Below are 13383 nucleotides of genomic sequence, written 5' to 3'. Positions count from 1 at the left end.
GGAAGCTGGCAGAGACAAGCCCAGCCCAGGGCTGCTGACTCTCAAGGGCTGACTTGCATTTCTGAAAAGCTTTCAGGGGCTGAGTTCCAGTGGCGGTTGGGGCAAACGACAGCAGCATATTTTACCTTAAAGCGCTTGCTGTCGGTAACAAAGTCTTAAGGGAAGCATGTCAACTGTTTAGAAGAGGGGGGAAAGTGCATGAAGGAAGAGAAACCAAAAGACAGGGGGATGAGAGAAGAAGCGGGGGCAAGGCAAGGGCACGGTCCAAGCAGGAACCCCGGGAGGTCCAAATGGGACCCTGATTGGGCTGAAGATGCTGCATCTCTGGTCACGCCGTCTTCCACAAGATCAGCAGCTCCTCTGGCAGGAAGCAAAGCCGAAAGCAGAAAAGCAACATCTCCTTGGAAGCAAAACAGTAACTTAGCTCGAGGAGGAGGAGGAGGAAGGATGCGCAACTACGCAACACCCACTTGCGACCGCAAAGGGACCTTGTACTTCCTTTCGCAGTTACTTTGGATGCCATCAGCTACTACAGAAACGGCTCATATGGAAACACAGCCAGGCAAATGTCTAATGTGGACTTTCAGTACTCCCTTAATGCAATTTAGCAGCCAAGAACATGGGAGGAAAAAGCCAGGCCCACGTAACAACTCGGCTCTCCATGAGAATAAGAAGCTGTCACAGGCGTAACAAACCGAGCAACGGGATGAAACCGATGTCTTCTTTAGTCACTTTAGTCTTCTTGGTTCCTGTTGGTCTGTTCCGAGGAAGACAAACATTAGCTATAGCCCTGTATCAGCCTTCCCCAACCTGGTGCCCTCCAGCTGCGCAAGATTACGACTTCCAGCATGACTCAGTCAGCCATGGATCACGCTGGGTGTTGTCACCCCACACAGCTGGAGAAGGCTGCCCTATCTGTTACGTAACTCTGTCCGCAGTGGTCCCCAGAAGGAAGGACTGCCAGGATGGCTTCATGTAGTGGCTGCTTTTTGCCATTCCTGTGATCCCGGAAAAGAGGGACAAGTGTCGTGAAGGAATGGCATGTACAGGAAGTGGAGGAAAGGCCAGGCTACAAAGGAAGAACACAGACAGGTAGCACGGAATTACAGGGATGGCGCCAGGAAGGCTAAAACGATGAATAAATTGAGGCTAGCGAGGGAGGATGCTGAAAGCCACAAAAAGCCTTCTTCTGATATGTTCAGAGTAAAAGACAGAGGAAAGACATGGGGGTTCAGCTACTCGGTGAGGGGGGCAAAATGATAACAGATGACAAAGAAAAGCAGAAGGGCTAGTACCTATTTGGCTCAGTCTTCTCCCAAAAGAAGATCTATGGCCTTCCTGACAAAGGGAAGGACAAGCTGGAGGAGGAGGAGGAGGGAAGCTCAGGATTGATAGGCAAATGGTCAAGGATCATCTAATTGCGTTGATATAGCCAGTGTCTGTTGAACTCCATCCTAGAGTCATAAAGAAGCTGGCAGAAGAACTCTCAGAATAATACTTGGCTCAACAATACTGTAACTAAGAAGGATCTTGGAACTGTTGCAGATCACAAGCTAAGTATGAGTCACCAATGTGGCGTGGCTGCAAAAAGGGCAAATGCTATTTTGGGCTGTATTAATAGATGCATCACTTCCAACTCACACGAAGTCCTCGTTCCTCCCTGCTAAGCACTGGTTAGGCCTCCTTTGGAGTACTGTGTGCGGTTCTGGGAAACACACTTCAAGAAAGATGCAGACGAGCTGGAAAGGGTTCAGGAGGGCAACAACTCTCTACAAGTACTTGAAAGGCTGTGACAAAGAGGAAGGCAAGGATCTCCTTTTGGTTATCCCCGAGTGCAGGACTTGGGATAATGAGCTCAAGTTACAGGAAGCCGGATTCCAGCTAGATATCAGGAAACATTTCTTGACTGTTAGAGCGGCATAAGAATGGAAGCAGTGCTCTGGGGAAGTGGTGGGCTCTCTCACACTGGAGGCATTCAAGATGCAACCGGACAGTCCTCTGAGAGGGAGGGTTGAACTTGGTGCCCTGCACTTCGCAAGAATTAGACCTGATGGCCCTTCCAAGTCTATCATTCCACGATTCTATGAAGACATGGCCACATGTTCCTAGTTTCCTCAGTTGCTGACTTGACTTCCACAATGGGAGAAAAGTGGGATGTAAATGCAACAGATAAACAAACAAACCTGGATTGCCCGAGTCTGACACTCCCCCTGTTGCGCCAGTGGGTTCCCCCAAGTGGACCAAGCACTAACATTGGCCTGACAGCCCAAATTAAGTGGGAATCCAGACAGCATAAAGCATAGTTAAGGTCAATCGCTATATCTGGACAATCAAATCCTGGCTTAGTAAACAAGGCAATTCATGAGCTTCATACTCCAGCACGGAATCCCTTTGCTCCCTTCTCACTGCTCCCTTGACATGATCAAACAACCAACCCTGGAAACCACACCTACATCCAAGCTAGGCGCTATGGTTAATGGCTTCCAATAAGCCAGGATTCAAAGACAACTTTATATCCTGGCTTGTTTGGAAGCCATTGAGTAAACTTGCCTTGTAATGGAAACTCTCCACGGTTTTCTGTGGCTTCCGGGCTTGCCACACTGCTTGGAGGCAGAAAGGGACTATGTGCAACCATGTCCTGGTTGTCCAAACCACGTTGGTGAAGACATAACTTTTAAAATAACTGTGGGAAGGGCTGTAGGGCATTCACGTGCAAAAGGGAAGTGTACAGCCTCACAAGCTGCTCTGAATTTTTTAATGGTAGAGAAGGGACCGACTGGCAAGACAGTTTTAAATCTACAATTACTTTGCCGTTAAGCCTCTCTAAACAATTACATGGCTTGTCTTCCATCAGAAAAACTAATAGAAGCATATGCAACTACGTTAATATAATAGTTATCCTGTGTAATAAGCTTTGATTAATCATGTTCTCTCTTCACCAAGACAGAGGTAAAACACACACACACACACCCTGATTCCCATCTGCTTCCATTTGGTTAGACAGGAATTGAAAGCGCTTCTGAAAGACTGATGCCCTCGCTAAAGCCTTGGTCTGGCCAAAGACATTCACATTCTTAATCACTTCTCAGTTTTTGGTGTTTCCTGCACTAAGTGTTGATAAACTTCCTCTTTATGTCAAAATAGCATCCTTTTGCAACACGAGAAACATCAACCATTTAAAACCAGTTGCTGCATTCGCACTTCCCTGCACTTGTTAACATTAAAATGTGAGCTTAAAAACAAGCAGCCGGTTAGTGCAGGAGACAATAATGAACAGGTAAGCCAGACTTAATTACCCTTCCTTTAGCTAAAAAATAAATTTAAAAAGCAAGTATTAGCTCACAGGTAAAGCTGAAAGGGAACAGCCTTGTTCGTCATACTGTGTATTTTATTCTTTAGAATGTCTCAATGAGCCTTGCACTTCTGACCACATGCAAATTATATTAAAACTAAGGTGGGGGTTCTCTCCAAATCTCTTGCTGAAGCTTGATTAAGAGCTCGATGCTTGTGACCTGGGCTTTTCCTTGGTGGGTTACTATCACCAGAATCCAAATTAGAACAACTGCTTACTTCCTGTGCTCAGGGTGGGGTGGGGAATAAATTTGATTAAAGAGGGCACTCTTTTTGAAGAGTAAATGAGAACACCAAGATGGTGAGGCCTCAGGTTTCTAACCCCTGGAAGAAGCCCAGTGATTTCCGAAAACAACCACCTCCCCGTGGAATTTAGCCTACTTCTCAGATACAGCAGCAAATGCATACATTCCATTCTCATTTTCCTACTTGGGGTTGTCCTCCTTTGATGTACCTTTAGTAAAACTTTGGAATTTAACTTTTGCATATAAGGGTAATACAATAAGAGACAGTTAGGTGCAGTGGTTAGAGTACAGGACTGGGACTCAAGAGAGCTGGGCTCCAGTCCTCGCCCAGCCATGAAAATTTACTGGGTTGCTAACTCTCAGCCTAACCTACCTCGTGGGGTTGTTGTTATGAGAATGAAATGGAGGAAGAGGGGAGCTTTGTAAACTGCTTTGGATTTTTTGCAAGAAGAAAGGCATGGGATAAATGCAGGGTAATAAAACACATCTGCCCTGTGAACTATATATCTGTTCACACAGAAACAAGTCCTTCTAAATTTAATGGGACTTCTCATGGTTTGCTTTGTTTGGAACGGAAAGTGTTAAAAGTGACTGACGGATTTGACTATTTTGAACTGCCACAAAGTCGTGAATGGATTTCATGTGCATATTCTCTGCCGCGCTCCAAAAAAAAGAGTGGGCTTTGCAAGTGGTATTTAGAGCAAAAGAACTAGATTGTATTTTTAGAATTCCAGTTCCATCTCTGAAGCTACAGGGGTGGGTGGACACTTTAAAAATGTTATTCCCTTACCCAGGCCATTCTGTTAAGGACAGCCCGTGATTAAAATAGGACTCCATGGTGCAGTTCCACTTTCCCAGGACTGCCATCAGGGCATTCTTAGGCTGCTGACGGGCTACAACCCTCCAGCAGGGCTCCCCCAGCCTTCTCCCTGCCTCCCTGAAAAGGAGCTGGGCTTGGTGCTCCAGCTTCAGTCCAGGGGACATTTTAATTTCACCACTCCAGCAGAAGGAGTGTGGCATGTAGGAATGCAAGCTTTCCAGCGACGTCTCTCAAATACCCTTTGTTTTCTGGCACCAGGTGGACGCATTTCTTAAAGTGTTGCACCAGCCTTTACAGACCTTTTATCTTAAAAATGCGTGTTCAGGCGGGACTTGTTGTGGCTGCCGCCATGTTATCATTTCATGGTGTTTCCTGCATTTGTCACCCTTCCGCTCTCTGCCGTGCTGGGCAATGCAATGCTTTGAGAAATTACAGAATAAGTGTAGGCAGCACTTTTAGGAACTAGGGGTAGAAAACCAGTCCTCCTCCCCTCCCCCTTCCCCAATCTGGTACCCGGTGCTCTCCTGGCATTTTAGGCTTTGATCTCCCAGCATTAGAAACACAGAAACAGAGCAAGTCAGAAGGGGTCTCCTGGGCCATCTAGTCTGACCCCCGGCTCCGCTCACGACATGCCCACCATGTGCATGTCCAGCCTATCATCTGGACAGGCTCATCATTCATGGTGATTGGGCATGCTGGCTGGGGAAGATGGGAGTTGGAAGACTGAAACATCGGAAGATTACCAGGCTGGGGAAGGCTGCCTTACTTCTAATATTTCCTAAACTTAATTCAATCACATGTGCATGCACAGATTGAGAAAGAAAGAGAGTGAGTGCATGTGAGCGCCAAGGCAAAGCTCCTAAGCCCAACAGGCTCCTAAGCCCTTCCCTGAAAGGACGTTTCCTGCTGCATCTCTGCATGACTCATCTCTGTAATTTTACTGCCTTTCGGTTGGGCTCTGCTATGGGAATAGCAGTTCCTCCACATTCCAGCGCTGGTTGGTTGGGAATGGTTGTGTCTTCCTCAGTGCAGAGAGACAGAGGGTGCCTGTTCGGCTCCTGTATGGATCAGTGTTCTGGGCTTGCCTCTTTTCATGCTCTGAAGAGAGACTGGTGTACAAAGATAAATAGTGGGGTCTTCTGAGGCCACCTTTGCAGCCTTTCACACTCCCAGGGAGACAGAGGGAGCACTCAAGAAAGAAATCATCTTATGCCTGAAAGGCAGTTTAGAAACCTTTTCGTAAATAAAGCTAGGATACAATTCTCCATCTGGCTACCACCACAGAAACCTAACAGTACATTAGTCACAAGAAAAAACGTTTTATTTTTGCTACCACACTTTTACAGAGCAAAATGTGGCACTTGGAGAACTAACTGCTTTTCTTCTTTTGGTGCCGCAGGAGAGTTCACTGGCATTAAAGCAAAAGCAATGGACACCCACCCCATCATCCTAATTCTCTTCTGTGGACAACTGAGGGGGAGCTTTGCTTCTGCTAAGTCCACGGGGTCTGCAAATGCTACTTCTCCAACTGAATCTCCAGTCCCAATTACAGCAGTATTCAGCTCCTCTGCTCGTTTCCATCAGACGAGCCAACCAGAAAACCCTACGAAAAATGGACGGCAAACACCAACCACCAAGCCCAGGCTTCCCGCAGGCGAAGAACCCGAATCTTTTGATGCACACGTAATAGTTGCGGTACTAATTGGGATTATCCTGATCTTCATGATCATAGTAATCGTGGGCATCTTTCTGTGGAGGCGGTGGAAAAAGGCAGCTGCACCCCTTCCCCACTGGGCCGGCCGCTCCCCGTTTGCGGATGGAGACATCCCAGATGTTAGTGCAGAGAAAGACGCTGTACCTGGCGCAAAGCGCATGTCTGTTCTCTCTCTTCTGCCCTGGAAATTTCACAGGGATACCCTGCTCATGGAAAATGCAGAAGGGCAATTAGCTGAATCAGGAGAGAATCTGGATACCACACCTAAACCCAGTGCTGAAGGAACGGAGAAAGGAAGCAACCCTGCAACAACTGATAACTCTGTGTCTTCGACCAGCACGCAAGTGGCTGCCTCTGAGGGGTTAAGTGGCTTGGTCCATGTTCCGCTTCAGTCTGATGACCTGGATCCACCTGAGCCACCTCCTCCGCCCACCTGGCTTGCCGGGGAACTTAACGGGGATCCCAGTCTGAATCACACCGAGTCCCTCTCACCTGAATCAGCCACGGAAATCCAGTGTGCCCCTTCCCTGGATTTGTCCCACCAGAATCCACTGCAACTCCCTCCGCCACCGGAAGACCTTATGCAACCCATTTAAACGGACTGAGTGTGGACTAATTCTGCATCTCCATAAAAAGGGGCCCTTTATGGAAACAAATGAATCTAGTGGAGAGGCCAATAACCTGAGAACGCAGGTTTGGTTTGGGGTTTGGTGAGCAAAGAGGAACCCTGTTGCCTCCTCCAAGACTGAATACAAGACCGGAAGTCCATCTCGTCCAGCGTCTCACGGTTCCAACATGAATTGGGCAGGCCCTGACAAGAAGACCGTGGGCATAAGGTGTAAAGGGAGAGGCTCACTCCTGCTTTTTGTTCCTCAGCAACTGCTATGCAAAGATTCACAACCACAACACACCCAGGCCCTGCTAATCACACAACCTTTGTGCTTCTTCGCCTTTTCCCTGCTGAAGGAAGGCATCGCCTCTTCCCGGACACGTGATTTGCAAGGTATATTTCTATTAATGCAGCCCGATATAGCATTTGCGGGTTTTGCAGCCACGTCACATTATTGATTCATATCCAACCTGTGACTTCCCAGGATTCCAAGATGCTTCTCACTTGCAGTATTGAGCCAAGAGTCTCCCGTCTTGTGACACTGCATTTGGTTCCCTGTCCCAAAGTGCAGAACGTGGCATTTGCCCCTGCTGGAGCTCATTCCGCTGCTTTCAGCCCCGTGCTCCCGTCTTGAACCTTCTTTCTCCCTTCCCAGGGTATTAGCTGTCCTGCCCCGTTTGATGTAATCTGCAAATCTGATCACCGATCCCTGCACCTCTTTGTCCAAGTCATTAATAAAAAATGGCGCAGAGTCCTGGGACCAGGACTGAGCCCTGTGGTGGCCCACTCGTGACCCCTCCCCATTCTGAGAAGAGGAGTGTGAGCTGGCCATTGCGAACTGAACCTATGGGTCCGCCTGATGGTTCTTCCATCAAGACCACTTCCAGCCAGCTTGCTGATCAGAACGTCATGGGGCACTTTGCGGAAAGCTTTGTTGAAACGGAACATAATTCTGTTCCTCTGAAAAATGGGGGTGACTTTGTTGCTGTCCACTGCATGTATATCTGGCCTTCTTCCCAAAATGGGACTCAAGGTGGCTAACTCTAACCCTAACTGTAACCCTAACCCTTTCAAGGCTATATATCCTGAATTCAGAACCATAAAACTAACACGTATTTGTTGTGCCTTTTTTTGGTTTTCAAGAAGAAAGTTAAATGAAGCTACGCGGCTTATGCTTGGGCCAGACTTCCTCATCCTGGCTCCCTCCAGATGCGCTAAACTCCAACTCCCATAGCTCCAAACTGAAAGGATTTGTACAGATTTTATTTCGTGAGGGGTTGGGGCTGAAGGTGCAAATCTCTCATTTTGCTGTCCCTCTCACATACATTAATAACCTCTTAGGTTACCTTGGTCTTTCTAGGAGGGGTGCCTTTTAAATGTACTCTACAAATAAAGTATATTGTGCTATGAAGGCGTTGCTAATTTGTGCCTTTGCGATTGTTATGCAATCTGAAGTAGCACCTTGCAGCTTCTGCTGGGTGAAGGGGAACACCGGGAGGGAATTACCTGCGAAGTACAAGGAACAGGAGAATGGAATCAAAATCGACATGGAACTACTAGCCTGGGATGGGAATTGCACTGAGTCGTTAAGGGAGGATTGTGATTTTAGGAATCAGAACAGATCTGAACCTGATTATGGCTCATTCAACACACCTGAACTATTTCAAAAACACAAACTGGACTTCTTTTCTGGACCATCGGCATGCCACGTTCTCATCTGATTACAAAAATAATTGAATAACGAGTATTATTCTTCGAAGAGTTACACCTATTTGTGACAAGGAAACGCCTTTATATTCGGGGCAACTGTGAGTTTCCTTAATAAATTCTGTGTTAAGAGCTGATTCTACTACCAGGATAAGCACATGGTACAATGCTTTTGCTCAGCACAGCTCTCTATTTTTTTCTCTGTATTACAACACGCTGAAGCCCATTTCATTTGAACCTAGACTTAACCTTTGGAAAGTGGTGTGGAAGGTGCAGCCCTCCAGAAGTTATTGGACTGCAATTCCCATCAACCCTAGCCAGCATAGCCAATCGCACAGGATGATGCAATCAACAGCTTCTGAGAGTCACACATTCTCCAGCCTTGCTTGCTAAGTTCAGACCTGTGCACTCTTTTCCCTGACCCCATTTCCCTGACCCCGTCTCCCGGGGGCCACATCCTACAAGGCCTCACAGCCTTCCCCTATTTGTGGGGAGAAAGCAGCTGCCACAAAGCACTGCAAGTCAAAGAAATCCAAGCCTTGCTTCAGCCAGGGGAACAAACAGCTGCCGTTTCTCGAGGAGAGCGGCTCATGCATGCAGGAGAGATTCCCTCTCTACGACAGCCACCGCCTCATGCAAAGCTCTGCTGCAAAGCATGGGCTGCACCCCAAAACCTGGTGAGCTTTTTTCTCCGGATTCTGATGCTAGACTAGGCACTCTTCCATACCAAAAAGGCCACAGTGATCTCTGCTTCCTGGGTCTTTCTGTTAATATATAGGTATGACCACAGTGAAGCACAGTGATTACTTCGAATGAGTAATCCAAGCAGACATGACAAGGTACCGGACCTCAGCATGGGCTCACCTGTCACAAAAGACTCCGCAGTTAGATTTCTCTACCCACCCGCTTTCCAAGGGGCTCAAGAATTACAATATTCTGCTAAGCTCGGAGAGAGATTCCGCCAGCCTTCCTCTATGCAGTACCTTCCAGACATGTTGGATTTCAGCTCCCATCATTGACAGCCAGTGGTGTTTCCTGGCAGACAGGGAACCTGATCATGAATCACCGATATCTATGTTATCTACCTGGCCAGGTGAATTCAGGCTACAGGAGGGCGCTGGAGGAAACATCGGCTATGACCTTTTCCAACCAGCCTTGCGCGTGGCATCTCTGGCTGAGATGTTCCTTCTCACATGTCATTGGACAGATGCGGGGACCCCTAAAAGCGCCCACAACTTTGGTCAGCCCCATGCCTTCCGGAGGGTCACATGTTCCACATCCCTCTCTTAGCTCTTGAGACCCCAGCTGCCGAGTCTGTAAAATGGGAACATGGTCTTTCTGTCATGACTGTTTGGCTGCCAAACACACAACCAGAAGGGCAACCTTTCCAGAAACTTCTGTTTCACAACAAACTGTTTTGCTGGGAGTTTCTGAAAAATCAGAGGTTTGGAGGGGAAATGCTCGTTTTTACTACTTGGCAGATCTAATATCACTATGTTGCTTTACGATAGCCTTCCTCAATGTGGTGCCCTTCAAAAGATTTGAACTTCAGTTCCCCATCGGCCCCCAGGCAGCACAGCCGAAGGACAGGAATGCTAGGAGTCGCTTGCCAAAACCTGTGGAAAGGTTGTGAAAGGTTGTTTTAAGAATGTAAAAGCTATTATATTTATAACTTGGTTTGCCCACAGAACTATGATTAAATTTTAAAACTGCAAAAAGTAAATGCAGTGAATTTGTAATTGTTGTCAGAATAAAATATTCGGGTTTGGGTTAAATTGCCCTGGCACAGAGGCACCCTTATCTGGGCAATGAAAAATAACAGAGAGGGTTTCAGGTGGGCCTCAGTGGGAAGATAATTCCATAATCAGGGGCTACCACTGTGGAGGTCCTGTTCTTTGGTGCCATCAATCAAACTTTCCATGTACGTAGCACTCAGATGACTATCTTGGATGCTGCGTGGGACATCTGGCCAAATATATGTTAGGAAAGGCACTGCAGTCCCAAAACATATAAGGCTTTAAAGGTTAAAGCCAGCACCTGGAATAGGGCTTGGAAGCACAACTGCGCCACGACAAGTCAGCAGAATTGGTGTTACATGTTCAGGCTTCCTGGTCCCAGTTACTAACCTGGTTCTCACATTAAATACCGCCCCCCATTACACAGTTTTTAGACATTAGTGGGGGAAAGGCTGGGTAGCAATACATTAACGCTTTGTCTTAAATATGGTATTCCTCATTCTAAAAGAATGTATGTCGCACTGTAAAGTTATTCAACTTTCCTGATTTTCATCCCCCATCTGCCTCCACCCCCCGCCACTGGCAGGTCTTCCTGGAAATTTTTCTAGTTTATTCCCAAGCCTTTACATCTCTTATGTACAACATACGAGCGAAAATGCTTCCCACTTTCCCTGCTATTGGGAAAGCCAAAACAGAAATGGCCGGGCCAAGAGTCACATGCCCAACCCTCCACAGCATCCTACATGTACGAGGCTAAGTGCAAAAAAAGCAAATGCAAGAGGAGCTTCTTTTATGCCCCTGCTCCCTGTGGTCAGCCGCCCCGGTCCCTCCCTGGCATCGATAACAGACACAAGCCACAGAGAGGGAGGTTACTCTGGAGAGAGAGAAGGTGTGACAGGCTCACCACTCTGCGTGTGGCTGAAGCAGGCCTGTGAGCACCTTCACCTAGCTGGTTCCTGGAGCCTCAGCCCTAGAAGAACTCCCAGCATCGTCCGATCGCCAACTATATGATTAATTTACGCAGAGGGCTCTGCAACAGAACGGCGCAGCACTGAGTACGCCTGCTCTGTTCCATCAGCCAGCCGTGCCCTTCTTTACGGTAATCCGTTCCATTTCTCCATCCAACTGTACTGGTCTGTTCGGCTTATTTTTCTCCTCAAGCACTCTAGAGTATTCTCTGGTGCTTCGGTGAGACAAAAACCTAAACATATCAAGGTCGTAAGAGTAACTCACTGAAGCAGCTTAAATGGATTGGCCCATTCGATCTCCAGAAGGTGGAAGAGTTTGCCTTGACTTTTGTTTCACTAGTGGGAAGTCAGTGGGAAGATTTTTTTTTTAATTTATTAGTTTTCATTCTAAAATAAAACCCCACAAAACTTACAACTAAAATAAAAACATAGAATTAAAATAATTCATAAAAATACTGTGCCCCCCACTACTGGGCCCATAGGACACATGTTACATAGAGAAAACTCACTCAAACTCACTCACTCAGAACATTTCTCCCTTCCAAAACTGCAAATATTCTTTTGATGGTTCAACTCCTTTCCTTTTTAAAAAAAACATACTCAATAAATGTGCCCAAATCACATTAATGATTATTTTTCTTATGTATGTCCTTTTCTCACTTTAACATCACAAGTTAAATTATCATTAATACCTCTTCTCCAAACCTCTCTGTGCCAATCACACAACCGGTAATCATATTTTACCTTTCAATCCTTAGCTATGTTTAATCTTTCAGCAGTTATTAAATTTGTTGTTCTTTATTAACCCAACTCCACTGTTTCTTATCCAATATAGAAAACAATGTGATCCCAGGGCATATTTCAAAATTTAAATGCAATATTTTACCGCTCTCTTTAACCAACCCTTTCCAAAACGTTATTATATATTCACATTCCCACCACATGGGAAAATATGTACCCATTTCACGACCACAACTCCAACATAATTTGAAATATCTATTCAGTTCAAGTTCGCTGGAGTTAGGGACCACTTCCATACAATTCATGGAAGTTTTCCTTTATTCTAACTGACATACACTTCAATATCCTCTTTGTCCAAATATTTTCCCAATCTTCATTCCTGACATTCTCCCTCAAAACTGTTTCCCTTGTTGCTCAGAGTGAACCCTATCGATCCTGGTCTTCTAACAACAGTGGGAGATCCCACAGTGCTGCTATTGTGATACGGGCAAAGCAGTTCCTGCATTGACCAACCAACAGCCCACCAGACAAAGTTCAAGCATCCACGTGAACATCCACTCAGTCGTGCAAGAATGTGCAAAACGGTGGAAAGAACATGCAAAGGTCCGAGAGGTCTATTATCAACTGGCCACGGCCTTTGTTCGGAGGCTTTTCCAGAAATGGAGTGGAGGTTGGCATTCTCACTTTCTGCAAACCTCTCGCCACAGATACCTCTTTTTTTGGAAATAGATGGTGCCAGAGATGGCACTCCCAGCCTAGACAGACTGTGCGCCCTCACTTTCGCCTGGGAAATGACTCCTCTCCATCCATCAGTCATTTCTCCAGAGGGAACGAAAGACAGAATCTGCAACTGCAACTAGAGACTCATTAACTGTTTTAATGCAACTCTATATGCCAGAGTGGATCTCAGCAATGCAGAGCTGGCAGCGGCCAAAAAGAGTAAAAACCTCTTGGCTGTACAAGTAAGATGGAATATACTGGAATATATGGGGGCTGCTAACTTAACCAAGCAGAAAAGTCTCTTCAAACACACACAAACACACACACACAGACAGTCTCTCGCTCTCCCCGCTCCCTTAAAACAAACCAGATAGAACCTCATTAACAGTGAGATTGTTAAAAGCTCAGCTCCACTTCTGTAAGCTTCTTCAGTCTTCAGATTAAAGATGAAGAAGTTAGCAGGAAAAAAAATATATATTCACAGCCCTGTCTAAAAATTGAGTTAAAAATTAAAGTGTTGTATTGAGTTGTCTTAATTTAGAACGATGGGCACGTTTTGAGGGGGCTCAGCAGATGAGATATGCCTTTGAAGACCCATAAAACGTTTTGTGGCCGGAGCAGAAGCAGTTCACAGGTGAGCCGATGCCTTCAGCAAGATGCTTCGTATTGTTTCGCATTTTTATGGCCTTGACGGGGCTGGTAGGGATGCTGCAGTACAGAGGGAGAGGGAGTGGGAGAAGGGCTGCAATCACAGGCAGCCTATGGGAAGTG

At 46.4% G+C, this 13383-nt stretch overlaps 2 protein-coding genes across 9 annotated transcripts in view; one reads left to right on the top strand and one right to left on the bottom strand.

Annotated features, from left to right (window-relative positions):
• Positions 1-13383, bottom strand: part of NF1 (neurofibromin 1) — a 165939-nt gene that overhangs the window by 67122 nt on the left and 85434 nt on the right. The window lies entirely within an intron of this gene.
• EVI2B (ecotropic viral integration site 2B) lies at positions 2981-8151 on the top strand. The gene is made up of 2 exons (XM_044430108.1): positions 2981-3277; positions 5835-8151. The coding sequence occupies exons 1-2, from the start codon at positions 3270-3272 to the stop codon at positions 6724-6726; spliced, it is 900 nt and encodes a 299-aa protein (XP_044286043.1). The 5' UTR covers positions 2981-3269; the 3' UTR covers positions 6727-8151.

This window comes from Varanus komodoensis, unplaced genomic scaffold (genome assembly GCF_004798865.1).
Source record: "Varanus komodoensis strain SLA01 unplaced genomic scaffold, ASM479886v1 scaffold20_1, whole genome shotgun sequence".
In the NCBI taxonomy this organism is placed as follows: Eukaryota; Metazoa; Chordata; class Lepidosauria; order Squamata; family Varanidae; genus Varanus; species Varanus komodoensis.
This window is presented reverse-complemented; position numbering and strand designations above follow the sequence as displayed.